At 38.7% G+C, this 22,641-nt stretch overlaps 1 protein-coding gene across 1 annotated transcript in view; it reads left to right on the forward strand.

Moving 5' to 3' along the window:
* The window catches only part of CCDC170 (coiled-coil domain containing 170), a 112,324-nt gene that overhangs the window by 17,874 nt on the left and 71,809 nt on the right, over nucleotides 1-22,641 (forward strand). The window contains 8 exon segments of the mRNA XM_043963117.1: nucleotides 8,777-8,822; nucleotides 8,824-8,907; nucleotides 10,545-10,587; nucleotides 10,590-10,619; nucleotides 10,622-10,678; nucleotides 10,681-10,804; nucleotides 17,718-17,862; nucleotides 20,064-20,249. Of these exon segments, the coding sequence (XP_043819052.1) occupies nucleotides 8,777-8,822; nucleotides 8,824-8,907; nucleotides 10,545-10,587; nucleotides 10,590-10,619; nucleotides 10,622-10,678; nucleotides 10,681-10,804; nucleotides 17,718-17,862; nucleotides 20,064-20,249 (715 nt within the window).

Genomic DNA, 22,641 nt, shown 5'->3' on the forward strand with positions numbered 1-22,641 from the left:
GTCACACAACTAGTGTCAAGTATCTGAGATCAGATTTGAACTCAGGTCCTCGTCAATCCAGGGCTGGTGCTTTATCCACTGTGCCACCTAGCTGCCCCCCTACAGTAATCCATTTCCAACTGGTAATTAATCATCACAAACTGAGTGTCCCTTAGATATCTCCAACTCAACATGTTTAAAACAGAACTTACTGCCCTTTCCCCCAAACTTGCCACTTTCCCAAACTTTCCTATTTCTATCAAAGTTATTGTCATTTTTCTAGTCAGTCAAGCTTGCAACCTTGGCATTATTCTCCTTATTCTCCCTCAGCATAGATTTCTAATCAGCTGCCAAATCTTTTTCTAGATAACGTCTCTTGTATTTATCTACTTCTCTCTGCTCAGAAGGCAGCTGTAGAGCCTAAAATTCTAACTGTGATGTTGAAAAAATCTACTGTGTGGTCACCTTAAATTAGAAGCTTTAGCACCAGTCTTTGGGCATTAAGCATTTATTAAAGTATATTAGGGGTTAGCAAAGAGAAACACGTGGAGAAAGAAAGCAATAAACCTTGCTCCCTGCACCTGCAGCTGCTCCTTCAGCCACCTCCAATGGAAAAACCAAGAAAACTCTTCCTACATACACAGCTCCAAGCTAATTGGCTGATAGCATTGATAGACAAGACCCACAGGCTGTAGACATAACTTCTGGACTCCAAACCGACCTTTGAAACCCCATAAAGGTCACCTCATGCTTTCTCCTCAGGGCAGAGCTGCCCAATGTTTTTCTCAGTAGGTTGGTGGCGCTCCAATTCTCACACCTCTACCACAGTTTAGGCTCCCATCACTTCTTGCCTAGACTATTATAATAGCCTCCTAATTGGTTTCCCTACTTGAAGGCTTTTCTAACTGCAACCTGTCCTTCATACTGCTGGTAAAGTTATTTTCCTAAAGTATGGGTCTGACCATATAGCCCTTCCTACTCAATAAACTTGAATTGCTCCCTACTCTCTTTAGGTTCAAATAAAATGTTTGGTTTTTTAAGGTACTTCTCTTTTAACTCCCCAATGCGGGGCCCTGCTTCTAGGTTATACTACTGTCCCCAGCTTCAGAGGGTCCCAGGTGTTTTGGTTTGAGGGAGGGTAGGTTTTTCTCTTACCTGGCCTGTTCTCTGGTCTGAAGATAACCTCAAGCCTACTTACTAAACAACCAACCAGCAAAACTATATGTGGTGTGATTCTTAGCTTCTATGAGCCTGCACCCCTCCCCGACCTGGGCCTCCTGACACTCAGCATTTCTTCCTGGTTCCCTGTTTGGCGGCGGGGGGGGGGGGGGAACAGCTAAATTCCTCCCTAGGTCCTGCTGACACCCCTGTACTTTCCCCCTGGCCAGCTGTTCAGCCCTCTTACCCGACAGCAAGCTTAGTTCCAGGAGACACTGGTGCTGCAGCTGATTCGGAGGCTCATGGGTTAAGTTCCTCTGGTGGGGCATACCTGGGGTCTCTGTTGGCATGATCGCGGGGTTAGACTCTACCGATAACTCAGCATGGCCGCCTTTAATCTGTCTATGGCTGGAAAATAATCTCAGCCCATATTTTTGTGGGTTTTTCTGCTCCAGGGGTTCTTTTATTGCTGTTTTTGAGGTAATTGTATCAGGAGCTCTGTGCATTTAATGTCTTTCCTCCACCATCTTGGCTCCGTCCATTAAGGTCCTTCTCATGACCAAATGCAAAATCTCTTTGGCTTTTAAAGAAATGTGTCCATGACCTATCTTTCTCCCCATATATTCTCCTTCCCCTACTCTGTGATCTAGCCTGAGTGACACTTCCTTTTGTTCCTTATACTTTCTATCTCCTGCCTATGTGTCTTGACACTGACTGTCTCCCGCACCTGGAAGGCACTCTCTCCTCACCTTTGAGGCCCATTTCCTTCAAAACTTCAAAAGTGCCCACGTAAGTCATGTCTTCATTCCTCACAAGTGCCATTCCTGGACCTCTGGACTTTCTGTTGTGCCACAGAACCCTCCTCACCCTGGAAGTTCTCTTCATCCCTGGACTTCTCACATTGGAAATAAACCTCATGCCCCATGTAGCCATTTCCTTTGGAGTGGCTGGTTTTTCCCCAGAACCTTTATCTCAAGGAAAACACCTACACCGGTCATAGCCACATCTTTATTCCTCTTCAGGTGCCATTCTTGACTCTCAGGGTCTCAACGTTTTCTGCCATGTCCTGAAGATCCCACTTTTTAATACCTTTTCTTTATTGTCTTCCCCTATTAAAATGTAAGCCTCTACAAGATGGTGACTATCTTTCTTTCTGATTGTATTTGTGTTCCTGGTGCTCAGCACAATGCTTGGAATGTAGTATGTACTTAAGAAATACTTGTTGATTTGATTTGATTTTAAAATTTTTGGGTGGGGCAATGAGGGTTAAGTGACTTGCCCAGGGTCACAAAGCCAGTAAGTGTCAAGTGTCTGAGGCCAGATTTGAACTCAGGTCCTCCTGAATCCAGGGCAGGTGCTTCATCCACTGTACCACCTAGCTGCCCCCTTGTTGATTTCATTTGAAAAAACTCAGCTCAAATGCCCATTCTCTGTGACACCTTTCTTCCCAAGTTTCTCAGGACAGCCCCCTTCCCCCACTGTCTTATGCAGAAACATGTTCTACCCTGTTACCTGCTTTTAAAGACCTTACCTTCTTCTAGTGTGGAAAGAAGGGGTTACTTCTGATTTATATTGCACAATTAGCACCTTACTCACATAGATGCTGAATTAATGCTTTTTATTTTTAAACTGATGATGATGAAGAAGACATATAAGAGGGGCGGCTAGGCGGCGCAGTGGATAAAGCCACCGGCCCTGGATTCAGGAGTTCCTGAGTTCAAATCCGGCCTCAGACACTTGACACTTACTAGCTGTGTGACCTTGGGCAAGTCACTTAAGCCCCACTGCCCTGCAAAAAAAAAAAAAGACATATAAGAGAGTAGGAGGATGGCTACTATCTTTTTATCTCTAGCAAGTTAAGCCTCTAAAGCAATATTTGTAGTCTTAAAGAATAGATTTTCCTGTTGAATTTTTTGGGAAAAACTGTCAGTCAAAAAAGACTGCTTTTCAAACCACCCCCAAGAGATCTACAAGAGTATGACCTATTTTAGAAAAGGCTGCCATAGTGGTTAGGGTAGGAATAAAAGGTCCTCTTTGGCCATTGAGTGAGGTAGAATGGATGTGGCTACTTTGTGGAAGAATTAGTTAAATTGTGTATATTTTCTGTGCAAGATTACATACTTGCCACCCTCTTTGAATGTCTTCTGAATAACAATTGTAAATAGTCACTAAGCTCATTGAGAGATTTGTTTGGGGGCTTTGTACATTGAAACATAGTGGCCATGACAACTCCCACTGGAAAGTTAGAGGACTGTCAGGTGACTTTTGCTTTCATGACTTCCAGGTAGAAGTTTCAGCTGCTGAGTCACGGTGCTATCCCAAAGCAGGTTTTACTGGTATTTCCCCTAAATAACTTGTAGATAATCTAGGAAATCCCACTTTATCAGAGTATCTTCAGACCCAGAAAAAACCAATCACCTTTTAAAGATAATAAACATTTCTACTTAAAGTTTTGAGTTCCAAATTCTATCCCTCCTTCTCTCCTTCCCTTTCCCCTCTCCCCGAGGCAGTAAGCAATCAGATAGAGGTTATACATGTGCAATTATGTAAAACATTACCATATTAGTCATTTTGTATAAGAAAACTCAAATAAAAGAAAAAAATCTAAGAAATGAAGTGGAAAATAGTGTGCTTTAGTCTCTGTTCAATCACTATCAGTTCTTTCTTTGGAGATGGATAGTATGCTTCATCATTAGACCTTTGGTATTGTCTTGGATTATTGTATTGCCTTTCCCCCCCAGGACAATGAGGGTTAAGTGACTTTGACCAAGGTCACACAGCTACTAAGTGTCAAATGTCTGATGCTGGATTTGAACTCAGGTCCTCCTGAATCCAGGGCTGGTGGTTTATCCACTGTGCCACCTAGCAGCCCCTCAATGAATTACCTTTTGGAGGAGCATGTTTCATAAAAGACCAAACTATACTGAAATGTATTGGGTGTGGTTTTGAGTGTCTAAGCAGAGGAGTGATTCTTGACAAAAGCAGGAGTTTGGGGAGATGTAGTCCAGAGTGCTTTGTACTTGATAGGGGTCTAATAAATACTTATTGAGGTCAATTCAATAGAATGGGAGTAAATAGGTTTTAAAATAGGATAGTAAACTAGACCTTGGGTAATTCATTATTCATGAGACAATCTTTGACTTCTAAGTCAGCCAGCTGGTCACTTTGATGATAACAGGAATACTCTATTAAGTAGTTAGAAAGATGAGTTTTTGTTTTTGTTTTTGTTTTGTTGTTGTTGTTTCGTGGGGCAATGAGAGTTAAATGACTTGCCCAGGATCACACAGCTGGATTTGAACTCAGGTCCTCCTGAATCCAGGGCCAGTGCTTTATCCATTGTGCCACCTAGCTGCCCCCAAGAAGACTCTTAATATACTATCCCACCACAAGGTTTTGTCATGTGAATCTTAGGGTCATTACCCTAAAGGTTCTGTACTGAATCTTTTTGATTGTGAACAGCATCATTATCCTACAAAGTAGTAGTATTTTTTCATGTATACCTTTCCCCCACCATACTATCATTTCATCTTATGTTAAACATGTTATAATCTTAGTGATATTAACAGTAATATTTTTTGATGATCAATTGTAGGTTCAATTCCATTTTCCACATAATACCTGTGTGACTTTAGGGAAGTCACTTTGGTTCTCTGGGCCTCAGTTTCCTTATCTGGAAAATGAGGAAGTAGGACCTGGATGGCCTCTGAGATCCCTTTGAGTTTTGTATCATCAATTCTTAACCTTTTAAAATGTCACAGACCCCTTTGGCAGTCTGATGAAGTCTATGGACCCCTTTTCAGAATAAAGTTTTTAAACAATTGAAGAGAATGCTAATGTTTATTCCTGATCCAGGTTCACAGACCCCTTGCAATCCAACTATGGGGACATTAGTTTAAGAACTCATATTTTGGCTCTATGATCCTATATATCCTATAGACAGTGTGGTGAAAGAGTTATGAAAGAAGAACAGGAATCCTAGTTTGTTGGGGATTGATCGTAGGATTGCGTAGGCGAAGAGGGAGTATCATTCTGGCTTGATATGAGGGGGTGTAATTCTTGTCTTGTAGTAATGAGCTAAACACCAGAAGCTCCATTTCCTGACTCCTGGCATTTTCACTTGCTGCCCACCACGTTTGGAACTCTCTCCCCCACTCATCTCCATATCCTAACTTCCCTGACTTCCTTCAAGCCTCACTACCTTCCACAAGAAGCCTCTTTCTTTCTTCCTTCCTTCCTTCCTTTCTTTTTTGGTGAGGCAATTGGGGTTAAGTGACTTGCCTAGGGTCACACAGCTAGTAAGTGTTAAGTGTCTGAGGCTGGATTTGAACTCAAGTACTCCTGAATCCAGGGCCAGTGCTCTATCCACTGCACCACCTAGCTGCCCCAAGAAGCCTTTCTTGATCCCTCTTAATGCAAACACTTTCCCTCCCTTGGTTGATTTTCTCCAGTGAATCTTGTGTATATATCTTGTTCATAGATAGTTGTTTGCATACTGTCTCCCTCATTAGTTCTTTTAGAATAGGAACTGTTTTTTTTAAACCTTTCCTTCTATACCTTATGCTTGGCACACAGTAGGTGCTTAATAAATGCTTGCTACTTGACTTGTGGGGGAGAGGGACCCTTTGGGAAGAAACAGTTGCTTTTGCTATAAGGAATTATGATATTGATCAGAAGAGATATTTAAATAATGGTAGAATTTCTTAATCAATGAGGAATGTGTTCAGATAGATTATTCATATCCCTTGAGATTTGTTTTCAGGCTGGAGTCCTTTTAGGGAAGGGGATTAGGGATGGATCTAATAGAATGGCATTTCAACTTCCCCTGAAGTCAAGGAGACCAGTTCCATGTAGAATGGTGTTTCTCTTTTTTTCTCCAAAGAATGTGGGAAACCTGGCTTGATGAATTGGTATTTCTCTATTTCCTCAGAAGGCAGTAGAACATGCAAGAGAGTGTTTTGTAGTTTGTGAGTGAGATATTCCCCACCCGTTAAATATGTGATTTAACTGTGTTAGTAATCAGTATAATAGACAACAAATGGTGATTTACTCATTTTGAAGTGTTCCTCTGTTCTCTTTAGTTAATAATACTATAGTATAGGGCACAATATTATGCAATTATTCTTAATGTACTCTAAAATATTTCTTAGTGGTTTAAGTGAATTCTGTGATGTGTTCGTCAGGAATCAGCATAACTAAGTCCCTTTTACTGTGTTCATTGTCGTAACTTGTGGTTAACCAAGGCTCCCAAAATAGTATCTTCTAAGATGAAGGATCTCAATCAGATTCAGAGAAAGTGACCAAGACACGAATAAAAGACCAAGAGACTAGGATAGTAACTTCTGAGACTAAGATTGTATTTTGATAGTACCTCCTGATCAGATTGGACCAATCAGCATTAAAGATTGGAGGAAGTCAAGAAGATATGGGTCTACAACAGTGACTTGGGACAAGGGACTGCATCCTACACTAGTTCATGATTTCTGTCTTTCTGTACATGAGTGTTTTATCTGTTGTATATGTGGGAGTAGTTTGTCCAAAAATATTAGGATATAAAGCATTGAAGCCCTGTAGGGGTATAAAAACCCTGTCTAGCCCCAGGCTTGGGGTCTTTCAGGTCCTACCCCCTGCCTGAGACTAGCTTTATTGTGAGATAGGCCCTCCTCTCAATAAACCTATTTCCTTTTTTTTCTTTTTCTTTTTTTGCAGAGCAATAAGGGGTTAAGTGACTTGACCAGGGTCACACAGCTAGGAAGTTTCATGTGTCTGAGGCCGCATTTGAACTCAAGTCCTTCTGAATATAGGGCAGGTGCTCTATCCACTGCGCCACCTAGCTGCCCAGTAAACCTATTTTCTACATCTTGGAGATTTTGCTATTTCTTTTCTTTGTCAGACTTTGAAAACAATTTGGTATTCATATAATTCTTATATGTTTCTTGGTAGGTAGACTCCTAGATATTTTGTATGTTCTGTAGTTGTTTTGAATGGCATTTTATTTTTTCTGTCCCTTAATTCATTTTAAGACCTAGAAATTGCATTGTCCCTTTTACCTGTTCCTTTTTCTGTAATTTCATCAACTGGTCTGGGGAGAAGTCAATTGAGCAGGGGCATAAAATTGTACACTTGGGCTAAAAAAATGAACTTCACAAGCATAAGACAGGAGAGGCATAGTTCATGTGGAAAAGATCAAGGTATTTTAATTGATCAGAAGCTCAATATAACACTGAGACATGGCAGCTAATAATAATTCATGTTCTCTTAGACTTCATTGAGAGGTAGAATGAGTAAGATGATAGACCTACTGTGTTCTGTCCTAGTCATTCCGGTCAATCTGTATCTCAAGTATTGGGCTGCCACATTTTAGGAAGGACATTGAGAAAGCTAGAAAATTTCTAGAAAAGGATAAATAGCATAGTGAGGGCTCTTAAGATCACAACATAGGGGCATTGGTTGATTCAAATGGGGATAGTTAGCATGTAGAACACTTAGGGTCTACTTTACTGTCTTCTGGTATTTGAAATGTTATTTTATAAAAAGAGGGATTGGACTGTTCTGCTTGATTCCAGTGAGCAGAACCAGGAGGCAATAAGTGGAAATATCAGAGAGAGATTTAGGCTTTATGTCAGGACAAAAACTACTTAACAATTAGAAGTCCCAAAATGGAATGCTTTAGAAGGTAGTGGTTCATCTGGGTGCTTGTTTGGTGGGACATTGTAAAGGGGATCCTTGTTTCACATATGAGCCAGATTTGATGAATTCTTAGGTGTCCTTTCTACTCTGTGATTCTGTGAGCCAATCTGAGGGCATGTGGGCTTTTTATTGATCTACTCTGAGAAGCCTCCATGGAGGAAGGTACTCCTTAGCAATGTTTTGAAGGACAGAAGGGACGTGGAAAGGAAGAATGAAGGTAGGATTAGGGGAATGCTCCACATGAAGGCTTAGTGGGTCACAGATAATAAAAATGTAAGCAGATTTAATAATAATAATAATAATAGTTTTACATTTCTATCAAGATAACAAGCATTTATTAAGCACTTACTATGTGCCAGGTACTGAGCTAAGTACTGGACGTCCAAATACAAGCAACTGATTTAGGGAGCTGGCATTTCACTGGTAAAGGGAGTTCCCTGGTGAGGAAATACCCTTAATCAATTTAGATTGGCATTCTCTGCAATCAGTAACTTAAAGAGCTGGATAGATCACCAAGACGTTGACCGTCTTGCCTAGGATCACCCAGCCAGTATGTGCAAGAGGTGGTACTTTGAATCCATGTCTTCCTGACTCCAAGGTTGACTATCTGTTTCACCACATTTTTATATGCTTTATCTAGTCTTTATTTGCTTGACTAGCATGTAGGACATGAGGCAGAATAATAGTGAAATTATGATTTCATTGGGGAATCAAAAAGTAATCCATTGAAGCAATGCCCTAAAAGATATAACTTGAAGTTTTCATTTGATTTGAAAAGACATTAGGATCTCTTTTAGCTTTCAGGAAAATGGGAATAATAGAATGTGAGAAGCACATGACATGACTCATTTGGAATATAAAAAAAGATTCTGAATCTTTATGTGGCATTGACTCTCTGAGGAGGAAAGTATTGTTTGGCACACTTTTCTGCTTTAGCTTTTTTTAGGTGGAGACCTCTCCAGGATCATCTTTTGGATGTCCCGGTCACTCGTGAGCAATTTAAACCACTATCGTAAAACTGCAGAAAATGCCCTCAGTGAACTTGCTGCTTCTCTGGTCAAATTTGAATGTGTTCAGTCTGAAGTAAGGTCTCTCTTTTTGTCATTCTTTTTTTTTCTTGTTGTTTTTTTTTTTTTTTTGTGAGGCAATTGGGGTTAAGTGACTTGCCCAGGGTCACACAACTAGTAATTGTTAGTAAGTGTTAAGGTGTCTGAGGCTGGATTTGAACTCCGGTATTCCTGAATCCAGGGCCAGTGCTTTATCCACGCGCCTTCTAGCTGCCCCTCTTTTTTTCATTCTTAATTTAATTGTGTTGACTCAGTTCTTGTAAATAACAATTAACCATATATACTATTGAGAAAGACCCTTACTTCCTCTGTAGCAAAGGAGAAGTAAATAGTAACAGGACAGCAGGTAGCAAATACCATTATCTAGGCTTGGGTAAAGCAAATGTCTTAATACCACCTCCTAATGGATTAGCTATAGTGATTGCAATGAAATTTTCCTTAAGAGATAGGTATTCTTCATATATCAAAGAATACATATACACATATACACATATACATACACACATACATACATACATACATACATACATACATACATGCATACATATCTTGCCACTTGACCCAGATGGCTCTGCAGGAGTGAGGCTGATGACTTTGCACAGCCCTCCCTCACTTAAATCCAGTCATGACATTACCCAGATATCATGGTCCTCTTTGACAATGGAAGACAAACAACAACTTCAGTCCATTTTATAGATGAAGAAACTGAAACAGAGGTTAAGTGACTTATCTAGGGTCCCATAGCTAGTAAGTGTCGAGGTCAGATTTGAACTTGGTCATCTTAACTTCAGGCCCAGCACTTTATCCATTGTACCACCTCGCTACCCTTCAAGTTCATAGGAATGATCTGGGGGGGTAACTCACTGTGACTGCAAGGCTGCCAGATGATTAAATGAACTGGAGTATGACAAATGAAGTTGTTGCCCAGATGGTTGAAAAGAGATATCCTAGGAGGATATCTCCTTCTAGGTTCAGAAAGCGCTTGTATATTATGTACTGGGATCATGGCCTCACCAGGACATTGTTCAGAATCTCACTGTCTTAGTGTTTCAGAGTACTGTAAAATTTGTTCTTAGTATAAACTTTGTAGAGGCTTTCCTTTGATTCTGGTTGTTGTTTTCTCTTCCTCATTTACATTTTTTTTTTACCAGAAAGAAAACAAGGATACAGTAATTTGTATGGTAAATAGTTGTGTGTGTGTGGGTGTGTGTGTGTGTGTGTGGTGTGTGTGGTGTGGGTGTGTAGAGCTATTTATACTTAGGAAATCACAAACAGCATGAATTCTTTGTTTCTAATTTCAATTTTAACAAAGCAGTATGTAGCAATATTAATATGCATATAGATTTGAAAATGGGTACACAATTGCAAAGATATACCCACAAATGTGTTTTGAGAGAGAATAAAAATAAACTCAAGAAGTTGCTTAAGTGCTTTAAGGGAAGGTCTGAATAAATGAAATTTATTTAGATATCATTTTTCTCTTTGGGTATTTAATATTCAGATATAGACGACGATTCAGTTCAGAATGGCAGTCTGATAGTTAGAGAATAATATAAATATAGGTCAATTGATGATACTACAATATCAGGTTTCTTAAATTCAAGTGCTAAGTTGCTCAGTTTCTTCTTTTTTTACTTCTTTGTTTCTTGGTAGCTTCTGGATCTTCGGTCTAAGATGTTTTCTAAAGAAGTCTCATGCAAGAATTGAAGGCTGAAATGGAGATTTATAAAAAAACAATGCAAGACATGTCTTCTCCTTTCTCATGTCATTGAGAGACAGGGTTCAGAGATAGAGAAAGAATCTGCAGCACTTGCCTCGTCCAAAATGAGAACAGAAATAACAGCTTAATGCTGCAACCCAGAGAAAACCAGGAATTTGAAGAAGAAAATCACTGACTTAGAAGCTAAATTAAAGTAAGCAAGGTGAAAATAAAATGTCATATCATTTGATATTAAGCCACCAGACCACAGCCTGAAGGACAAAAGTCATGTGATGGGCATCTCACCTTTTTCTGGCCTTGCAATTCAATTTTCAAATGTCTTTTGATCCAAATATTTTGTATTAATCCTGTAAAAAATTTACAAGTCCTTTCTTCCTACATGCCAACAATAACCTCAACAAATATAATGATCTTTAGTATCATTCAAAATGGAATGAGCATTGCATTAAATATCAGATCTAAATGTTGAAACTTCTGCTTAGAGCAATAATTTAAATTGTGGAGTCAAAGATATAGGTGGAGGACAACATTCATTTATAAACCCTTTCAGAGAGATGTGTCATGATCCAGCATATACTCTGGTATGTTTCCTTTTTCTTTTCTTTTCTTACCTAATAGTATGTTATTTTTTCCCCCAATTACATGTAAAGATGGTTTTAAACATTAATTTTCCACAGAAATTCTTTTGGGGGCAGGGCAACGAGGGTTAAGTTACTTGCCCAGGGTCACACAGCTAGTAAGTGTCATGTATCTGAGGCCGTATTTGAACTCAGGTCCTCCTGAATCCAGGGCTGGTGCTTTATCCACTGCGCCACCTAGCTGCACCTCAACATTCATTTTCATAAGACTTCGAGTTACAAATTTTTCTTCCTCCCTTTCTTTCCTCCCCCCACCCCAAGATAGCAAGTAATCTGATATAGGTTATACAGTTTTGGTATATTTCTTAAGGCATCATGGTATAGTGGAAGAAGGACTGGATTTAGAACAAGGAGAATTAATTTGGCCATATTCTTCTTCTTCTTTTCCCCCCTGGGGTAATGAGGGTTAAGTGACTTGGCCAGGGTCACACAGCTAGTTAGTGTCAAGCATCTGCGGCTGGATTTGAACTCAGGTTCTCCTGAATACAGGGCTGATTCTTTATTCACTGTGCCACCTAGCTGCTCCTCCATTTTCTTGCTACTAAAGCAATTCTAGGCAAATCAAGTAATTCCCCTGGATGCTTTAGCTTCCTTACCCATAACATTTGTCTTTTTTATTTCTAGTGTCTAACACAGTATGTGGCACATAGCAGGCACTTAATAAATGTTTGTTGGATGATTTATAGGAATAGTAATCCTTGTACTACATGCCTTCCAAACATGAAAAGTGTAGAATAATTGTGAGAAAAATGACCACTTTTCTGATATTGACAATGGGGTGCACTCATCATTTAGAACCTGTTCGTAAGCAGGGTCCATTCAAGCCCATTGAATTCTGAAAGGCTAGTAACTGACCCTGAACTGAATTTGTGATGTTTTGTAAAAGGGAAAAGCTAGCTAGATAAGGATTGAAACATGTAAGCATTTAAAAAAGACCCTTCCCCCCACAAATTGCAGTAAAGACTTTTTGAGGCCACTAGGTGGTGAAGTAGATAAAGACCTATACTTGGAATTAGGAGACAAGAGTTTAAATTTGATCTCAGACACTAGCTATGTGACCTTGGGCAAGTCACTGAACCTCTCTTTTGCTCAATTTCTTTATCTGTAGAAGGGGAAAGTGATAGCACCTTCCTCTAGGCTTATGAGGATGAGATGAAATTAGTATGTGTAAGGCACTTTTAAAACCTAAAGTGTTATATGTGCTAGCCATTGTTATTTTTAGTAAATTAACTAAAAATACAGAGAGCCAGAGTTTGTAAATCCTTTTTTTGGGAGGTGAAAGTAAGATTGAGATCATAAGATATTAAGTATAGGGGAGGGGACCAAACCCTGGAAAGGGTTGAAACTGGCCTAGTAGATGATTTCCCATGCAAATGAGTGGAAGGGGGAAAAGGCAAATAATTGAACCTTTGAGGAGAAATTATTTCAGAGATGGCTCCCCATCTAGGTCAACTTTGTTTCAGAGTCCTGCTTTTATAAAGAAATATGTAGGGGCAGCTAGGTGGTGCAGTGATAGAGTACTGGCCCTGGATTCAGAAGCACCTGAGTTCAAATCCAGCCTCAGACACTTGACACTAGCTGTGTGACCCACGTAACCCCAATTGCCTCACCAAAAAAAAAAATATAAATAAATAAATAAAGAATATGTAGTTTGGCCTCAACTCTTTCCAGGTTTTTAACCTTACCGTGCATAATTTTTAGGCACTTTCTGATGAGTAGCTGAGGATGAAAATAGAGTATCTTGGGTGGGGGGTATGTGTGGGACTCTCTCGAGTCCCAAAGAATGAATATAGTTCTTATAAGCTCACAAAAGAACAGCTAAATGACTCATAGCAAAGCTAATATTTTATTCTTCTACATTTTTCTAAATAGAAATATGAGATATTTTTGAGGACATATAATTATAAGGTTTATTTCACATGGAGCACAGTAGAAGAGTTTTGTAGGAAAAAATAAACATGGTAAAGAGGGAAAGCAGTAATCATGATTACCATCTACTGTCTGTAAAAAGTGGGTACCAATTACTGTAATGAGTCCATTTTACCATTAAAGTGCTTCTTAATGGCCTTTTAGAGTATTAGAAATGGCCATCGGAAATTCGGAAATGAAAACTCCATATTGGAGTGCAGGCTCATGTGAGCTTGAAGGATTTTGTTTGGCTGGCCCATCTTTATGCTTCTTGAAGACTTGTAGTTGATTGGGACTTTGGTCTAGCTACTCTCATTTCCAGGCATTAAACTTGATTGTTCTCTTTGCAACTAGAAGGAAACATTCCTTTCAGTGAAGAAATGGCCCAAGACGACCTTTCTTCTGGAAACATGGGAATATTGAAATATCCTTGCCATTGGCCCCATGTCCAGAATGCTTTTCCTCCTAACCCCCCCATCTTCTGGCTTCCTTGGTTTCTTTAAAGACAGCTCCAATCCCACTTTCTCCAAGAAGCTTTTCCTGGCCCCCCTCACTGTGGCATAACCTTCCATTTACATTGTATGGATCTCATATACTTGTCTAGTTCTTGCCTGTTGTCTCTCCTATTAAAATGTTAGCTCCTTGAGGGAAGGGACAGTGTTTTTTTCCCCTTTTTCTTGTGTCACTAGCACCTAGCAGAGTGCCTGGCACATAGTAGGTGTTTAAATAAATACTTCTTGATTGATTCAATGATAAAACATTTATTAAGCACTTACTAGGTACCAGGTATTTAGCTAAGCACTAATACAAGCACAAATACCAGGAGGAAAGGAAGGCAGTCTTTGTGCTTAAGGAGCTTGTATTATGATTGGGAAAGATGATACACATAGGGATGCTGGAAGGTATATAGCTAGGAAAAAAACAATTGTGTGGACTGGGTTCCAGTAGGATTAAAGACTGCAGATTTCTGCTCCTGTAAGTGGTAACAACTTCTTATAAGTTAAAACATTTCCCCCTTCAGTGGTTGTTTTAAAACCTTGCAGTTTCCATGTATTTTGAGGGGAAAGAGGTATAATTTTGTCTTTACAGGAAAACCCCCTCTCTTACTGTAGATCTGTAACGGTCCTCAAATTTACAATCTGAGAGGTTGTTTCTAGTCTATGAGTTAGGTGACTTGCCTAGAGTCACATAGCCACAGCTTGTTAAAAAAATATCGATAACTATTTCTTTTGTTTGTTTTTTATTTTGAATGTAAAAACAAAAGGACAAATAAAACCCATTTCAATATCACTGATTTCCTTTGGAATACTATGTATTTTATTTTTATTTATTTAAGAACATTATTCTGAGAAGGGGTCTATAAGCTCCACCAGCCTGCCAAGAAGTGCATGACACAAAACAGATAAAGAGAACGGTACCTTTTCAGGTAACTAATCTTCTCAGCATAGTCTTTTCTTGGACTTTTCTTCCTGATCCAGTGGCTTGGGTTCCTTCTTAGAGATCTTTCTCTACTTAGTGATGAGGTTTTCATTTCAGTTGTGAAGGCAAGGCTAGAAATCAGGGTTAGTTATTTGGCCTCAAACTACCAGATAGCTCAGGAGCTTCTCAGTTTTCAAGCCCTTCCATTCTCTCACATGGATGAGAGGGTGGGAGAGGCACAGAGACAATGTCCAGATGAGATGATTGTCTGCCTCCATTCCTTATCCTTTCACATCGAGAGAGACTTTGAACAATGACCTAACTGACATGTAAGATATATTCTCCAGATGAGTTGCCATGCCACCAGTGGGGGAGAACACATACAGGTATACACATGTGAACAGGTAATATAAATGGAAGGCATACATCCAGGGAACATACATGAAGGAACACATGTTAAAAACTTGTATGCTTAGGACACATGCATGGAAGACACATACTTATATGGGACTGTCTAGGATGATGTGATGCTATAGAGATGCTGATGACCTCTTGTGATCATGCTTTCTTCTGCTCTCTGATGGCTATTGGGTCTCTCTTCTTCATTGAGCTAAACATCTATGGTCTCATAGTCATTAATCTTGCCTCTGCTTCTGTGCTATTTCTCAGGGCTATTGTGAAGAACAAATGTGTTGTAAAGTACTTTGCTACTATTAAAGTGCCACATTCTTAGTTATGATTGTAATTTAATTATTCAGTTGTCCATGCCATCTCTTAAGTTTCTTGGCACAAATTGACTAAAGTTTAGTGTCTAGAAAATGTCTCTCCCAACAATGATAAGTGAATAGTTCTTTAGTCTATAGCTGAAATTATGAACCATTGAACTTAGCTAAGGGTAGCCAAAAAAGTCAGCCAACAAGACCCAGGCTAAAAGTGTTGTGTGTGTGTGTTGTGTGTGGGTGTGTGTGTGTGTGTGTTTGTGATTATGTGTTTAAACTACCTGTTTTTAGTTCTGATTCAAAGTCTGTTGTCCCAGGCAATTATCTGATTTAGGGTTTTGAAATTTATTGCAACTTGCTTTAACCCCTTGTGGTGATCCAGTTCTCTATACCAAAATCAGGGGCTATGCCTCCCCACTCCCTCCTTCCCCACAACAAAACCTCAAAACAACAATGCACAGCATTAGATGGAGACTGGAGGTACTTGGAAGCCTACGTTGCTCTCATAGTCTTCTTATATATGAATTTTAAATGACGTTTGGCCAAGAACCAAAAAATGAGTGATGAGAAAAGGTGATTGTCCTCCATGCTTTAGCCTACACTTCTGCTTTTACTATATATTTCATATGTGTTGTTCAGTCCATTTCAATAGTGTCCTACTATTTGTGACCATTGGGGGTTTTCTTGGAGTGGTTTCATTTCCTTCTCCAACTCATTTTACAGATGAGGAATTTGGGTAAATGGGGTTTAGTGACGTTGCTCAGGGTAATACAGCTAGGAAGTGTCTAAGACCAGATTCAAACTCATGAAAATGACTCTTCCTAACTCCAAGTACTCTATCCACTTTGCCACCTGCTGCCATTTCTCCAGCTACAGAAATCTTAATTGTATATTTATTCCTACCAGTGCAAAACATCTCTCTCTTCTTATACAAAGAAGCAGTTTCCCCCTTACCCACCCAAAGTATTTGTTGCTAATGCAATGAAAATAAAAAGTTGAAAAAAGTCAGCATACAATATGTAAAAAAATTAAACAGTTTATTTTAAACTATTTTTAATAGGGGAGGGGTTCTTACTTCAGCTCTGTGTAATCATAGGGAAGTCACTTTATCTGTTGGGATCTTAATTTTCCTCATTTGCAAAATGAGGAAGTTGAATTTAGGTGGTTTTTGAGTTCTCTTCCAATTTTAAATTCTGCAATTAAATAATAAAAGAAACATTTATTAAGCATCTACTATGTGCCAAGCACTGTGCTTAGTGCTGGAGATAGAACTAAGAAGAAAGAAAATCCCTGTTCTCAAGAAGCTAAATCTTAATGGGGGGAAGGACTGCACACAAAAGTAAGAGAAAAGATGGAACATAGGGTACAAGGCAGGGACATGATGATGATGATAGAGCGAAACCAAGAAGGGCAACTGGTAGAAAATGAAGAGTTGATTGAGCTTCTTGGGCCTCTTTAAAGGGAAGATTTGGGTGGAATTCTATACTCTTCCCTCTAGCCTCTAGTCAAAAGGACAGAGGCAAATTATAGGCTGCTAAGATGAGAAAACATGCATTATTTTAGGGCCTATGATGTTATAGCTGCTCAATAATGGGTAGTTTATTTTAAAAATGTTTTAAATCTACACTGTATATCACTGAACTTGAATACAGTACAGATTTTGTGCCTGATCATGGCATAGTGGGATGCAGGACGCTAAGAAACACAAAGACCCTAACCTGCCACGAATCCATAAACTTTCCCAAGGTCTCCCACCTCAGGAATGGTACATTGCAAGGAACAAAGATGATATACAAAATATGGATGGATGCTGATTGCCCATTATTCAAACTCCAGGCACTCCCAGTTGTTTACCTTCCCAGTTGTTTTGTAATCCCCTCCCCAGTTGTTTTGAAACATATAAGGAGACCAGCTCTTTTTTTACTCAGTGAGACAGTCTCCATAGTGACTCTGTCTCCTGGCCATATATCCCTCTCTCCTAATAAATCTTTTTATTTTTACAAGATTCGCTATGAGCTTCCAATTCTTTGAGTGAGTTAGCCCTCCCAAGCCAGGTCAGAAGTTCTCCCACAACATGCCAGGTTGCAAGTTCCCACAATAAAAGGAATAAGTGATGGAGGAAGGTACTTGTGAGAATCATTTTGTTACAAAGCCTAAGGAAAGAGAATGCATGTATGGAATTATTTTTGTTCTTTCTGGCTTCACAATGGGTTGTAGCCTCTAATCAAAACATGTACTTTGCTAGCTTAAAAAAAAGTTGGTCCCTAACCCTAACAATTTTTTGGTAAAGAGCATTCTTATTGAAGCTCCCACGAGAACAATAAACTGGCATCTACAGAAGTGTTTACGATTCTCAATTTTGCTTCAGAAACATTGCATTTCATGATTGTTAATCTTGATGTATTTGTTATTTGCTGGTTAGAAAGTGTTTAAAAGAAAATGAAGAAAGCAAGAACCAAGCAGCTAAGAACAGCAGGAAACTTGAGGAATTCGTAATCCAACTTTCTGGCTGCTTAGAAATGGACATGAAGATTGAAGAGGAACCAGAGGAGAATTTGATTTCAAAGGTATTTGTTGCAAATTTAACAAAATTTACTGTCCATAGAAAAGGCAAAAAAATATTTGGGAAGGAAATTGGACTCAGATAAGGAGACCAAGCCCTGGACCTGTCACTAATGAACTGAGTGACCTTGATTAAGTCACTTTATATATTCGGGCTGCATTTTTCTCATATATTAAATGAAAGAGTTAGACAACATGATTTTGAAGGCCTTTTCCCTAGCTTACTTGACCTTGATGGGATTATGCTGACTGCTTAATTATTTTAAAATATATTTTAGGTTGGTAAATTTAATCAACAATCCATCAAATATGTATTTATTAAGTGCTTATTATGTGTCAGGCATTGTGATAAGCACTCTTGATACAAATAGAAACCAAAACCAATAGATCCTTGTCCTCAAGGAACTTACATTCTAGTGCAGGAGATAATATGTACATAAATAAATATATGCTATATACAGACACATATATGTCTATGTACAGATGCATGAATGTATGTATGTGGCTATTCATGTGTTTTAAAGTGACATCACTCACCCTTCCAGTTAGAAACAAAACCAAAGGAAAAACCTATTTCAATTACATTAACATTTCACTTTGGATCTTTCTACTTTTATAAGTAGCAATATACATAGCCTAAAGTCAACTCTAAACCTTTTATATTAAAAATTTTAACATCAGGTTGCAGGTGTTAAAACAGGGTCACTAAAATTAAAATAAAAAGCATTTATTTCATACACTTCATCCTTTAGGATTTATTTAGAAAATTAAAAATAACTTACATCCCCTGGTATAAGAGACTCTAATCTAATGTTCACTGGGCCTTGGAGAAGCGGGATCTAGTCTCTTTCAAGCTTTCCTTGCCCTTGGTCTCGATCAAGAATCTAGGCACTTGGTCTGTGCTAAGTAGAATCTACCACTTTCCCATTAACCAGAACTTTCTGGTTCCACACCTGTATACAGGCCCATTACTTCTACAAAGAATGGAGAGATATGCATTTTCTCATTGGACCTAGCTTAGTTATTATGACTTCCATGTCCTGAGTCTTAAAAACTTAAAACCATAGTCAAGCAAAACAAATGTTCACATTGGTCACATTTAATAATGTATCTTTTATTCTGCATCTTGAATGTCAAAAGATTGGTAGCATTCTTTATCACTGATCCTCAATAGAAATTCTGAAAATCAACAAAGAGATTAACAGAAGTAAAAGGAAAAAAGAAAGTAAAAACCTTGAATTAATAAATAAAACTAGGATCTATTTTTGAAAAAAAAATCATTTAAAAAAAGTACCTCTTACTGAAATCAAACAAAGTACATATGGATAGGTGTATAGAGTCCTGAACTTGGAGTCAGGAAGTCCTGAGTTCATATCTGGCCTCAGACATTTAATAGTTGCGTGGGCAAGTCACTGTCTGCCCCAGTTTCTTCTTCTATAGAATGAGGATGATAATAACACTCATCTCTCATGGTTCTTGTAAGAATACAATGAGATAATATTTGTAAAGAATTTTGCGAACCATAAAGTGTTATATAGTGTCTATTACTAAGTACTACAAACACTATGACTGCTATATGAAAATTGCATGCAGTGCTGTGACACATGCGATCCCCAATGAAAAAAGTCTTCTTACAAGTGTTTCACGTCCATTACTACTACTGTCATCTCCTCTTGCCTCACTGCATTAAGAACATTTCTGTTCCTGTCACACTGCTGCCAGAAACTTGATAAATATATGCTTTATTTTACAATTTGGAAAATGTCACAGTGACTCCTGCCACTATTTCCCTAAGGCTACTCTTGGATTAATGTTAACTTGACTGCTCAGTAGACTAATATCTGCAGACTTTAGAGGCTGCCTTTGAAAATGGGATCTTTCAGGCCAGTGGAACATTTGTCATTTTTGCTTCTGGGATCAGTTAGCCCAGTGAATTGTCTGTCTGTCTGTCTGTCTATCTATCTATCTATCTATCCATTCATTCATTTATTTACTTGGCGGGGCAATGAAGGTTAAGTGACTTGCCTAGGGTGTCAAGTGTCTGAGGCCAGATTTGAACTCAAGTCCTCCTGAATCCAGGGCTGGTGCTTTAACCACTGCCCCACCTAGCTGCCCTCAGTTAGGCCAGTGAATTGTGTAGAGATCAGCACTTGCTCATAGAAAGCAGTGTAAAAAGTTGTCTATTTTTATTTATTATTCTCTTCAGGTTAGGGAGCTACATAAGGAAAACACACTTAGGAAAGAACAGATTGTTACTCTTGAAGAGACTATAAATGTCCATGAGATGGAGGCAAAAGCCAGCAGACAGACCATCATGCGACTGGTTTCAGAAGTAAACAAAGAGCAGAAAAAAACTGCCTCCTGCATTGAAGAGAAAGAAATGCTGAACAAGGTACAGTATGTGAAGTGTGTGGTGTGTGTGTGTGTGTGTGTGTGTGTGTGTGTGTGTGTGTGTGTGTGTGTGTGTGTGTGAGAGAGTACATGTTTGTGTGTGTGCATGCACACTTGTGGGGCTCACATTTGTAAAGTAGAGTTGGCCAGAGTCATTATTCTGAGAAAACTGACTTTAGTGAGATTAAAAAAAAAGGCAAGCATCTCCTTAGAAGTAGCTTTGAGCAGTAGGGCCCAATGGAACTGAATGTACCATTTATTTCTTCCTAATGTGTGTCATTGAAAAAGAAATGCTTCTGATAAAATATGCCTCTTTAAAGTGACATCGTAGAGAAAGAATATTTAGTTCTAATATTTATCCAGGCAAAACAAATAAGCTCATCTACCTGACTTCTATTTTGTCTTATCCATTTGAAAACAAGAATTAAATAGGCGCTGTATTTTAACTCTTAACCTTCAGCCTTGAATTTTAAAATCCTGGGACAGCGAGTTATTTTGTAGAAACCAATAATTGTAGGCTATTAAAATGACTAGTTTCTAAAAAGGAAAAAGTAGACTGGGTTGAACACTTGAAGCAATGAAACCATAAGGAAAGAAAATTAAATTGTTGTTAAAAGAGGCCATGTTTAAATATAAATGATTATTGAAAATGAGGACAACTAGAGGCAGTTCTACTTTATGAGAGGTTATATTTCAAAAGCTGGGTGCAGGATATAGAAAGGGATATCCATAGGCAAGATGGACTAAACATTAAGGATATTTCCTCTGGTTGTCTCTACTCAGAACAGTGGTATTCAGCTGAGACAGGATGATCAGTGGTGACCAGATATTTATGTATAATAGTTCATTGACAGTTAGATAGATGAAGGATTTATTTATTTATTTTTTGGTGAGGCAATTGGGTCACACAGCTAGTAAGTGTCAAGGGTCTGTGGTCGGATTTGAACTCGGGTCCTCCCAAATCCAGGGCTGGTGTTCTATCCACTGTGCCACTTAGCTATATCCCAGTTATTGTGCTAAGTGGGGGATACAAATACATGCAAGCAATACAGTCTTTGTTCTCAAGGAACTTAAATTCTAGGAGGGAAGACAAAACCTAAAGGGTAACTGGAAGGAGGAAGACCTAGGATGCCCACCAGTTGGCATGGTGTGGAGCTAGACAGGAAGTGACAAGAAAGCTGGGAACCTGGCAAGATAAAGGAAATGCTTATCGATCAGAGCTGAGGGACCCAGGGGCAGAACCCAAGTCGTCAGTGGGGAGGAGGTAGAGTTGATAGTGAGAGTAGACCATGGTGTGGAGTAAGCCAGAAAAGAACAGTAGTTCTATAATACATTAGCACCTCTTCTGTTCCTATTATTGTGAACTTACAGATAAGGGATCCAAAATAGCTGACAATTGATGATATGCATGATAACCTCTGATTTTAGCAGATGTACCTCATCTACTACCCTTTAATTGGTTTCCATAGACTAATGAGTTTGTATATCAACAAATTCAACAAGCATAATGCTAATTATTTATACTTATTGCTGTAATTAATAACTCAAATGTTTTTCTGGTTGTATGATATAGTTGTGAAATCTCAAAAGAATCAGGTTTGAATGCGACTCCAAAGTCAATGTGAGGATTCATGGGCTTTTCTCCCTCTCAGCTGAAAACCTTGCTTCATATTTCACCAAAAAAACCTGAAATCATTTATGAAGAGTTCACTTCTCTATTCCTTTTTATGTTAGACCATACAGACATATTTCCTCACTACCATCTCTTTCACCCCTGATTCTGCTGAAGAGGTAGCCTTTTTTCTTGCCAAGGCAAACTCCATCTTTGATCCCATCCAGCCTTCCTTCCCATCCTCTCCAGAAGATTCCCCCTTTTATCACTCATTCTCTCTAATCTTCTATCTCTCCCTATCTACAAGGAAGAAACTTCTTCCTTGCACCCACTTGGTCATAATGAATAATTTTTTAGATAAATAAATCACTGTAGTCTATTTGACAGGATTTAAAAAGTTTTTTGAGTCAATATTAATTAATGATATTGGCCTGTAGTTTTCTTTCTTTGTTATAACTTTTCCTGATTTAGGTAGTAGGACTATATTTGTCTCATAAAAGAATTCTGGTAGGTTACTTTCTTTCTCAATTTTTCAGAATAATTTGTGAAGTATAGGTAAAGTTTGAAGCATTCTCCTGTGAATCTATCAGGATCATCTTTATAACTAGATGTAGTTGATTTTCTGAGACTGGGTTATTTAAGATCTCTACCTGGTCTTCTGTTACTTTGAGCGTTTTATATGTTTGAAGGTGTTAATTTCATTCTTTTGTATTCTTAGTTTTGTTAACATGTAACTATGCATACTATATTGTGATTATTTTTATTTCTTTTGGTTTTGCTG

The sequence above is a fragment of the Dromiciops gliroides genome, chromosome 4, assembly GCF_019393635.1.
Source record: "Dromiciops gliroides isolate mDroGli1 chromosome 4, mDroGli1.pri, whole genome shotgun sequence".
In the NCBI taxonomy this organism is placed as follows: domain Eukaryota; kingdom Metazoa; phylum Chordata; class Mammalia; order Microbiotheria; family Microbiotheriidae; genus Dromiciops; species Dromiciops gliroides.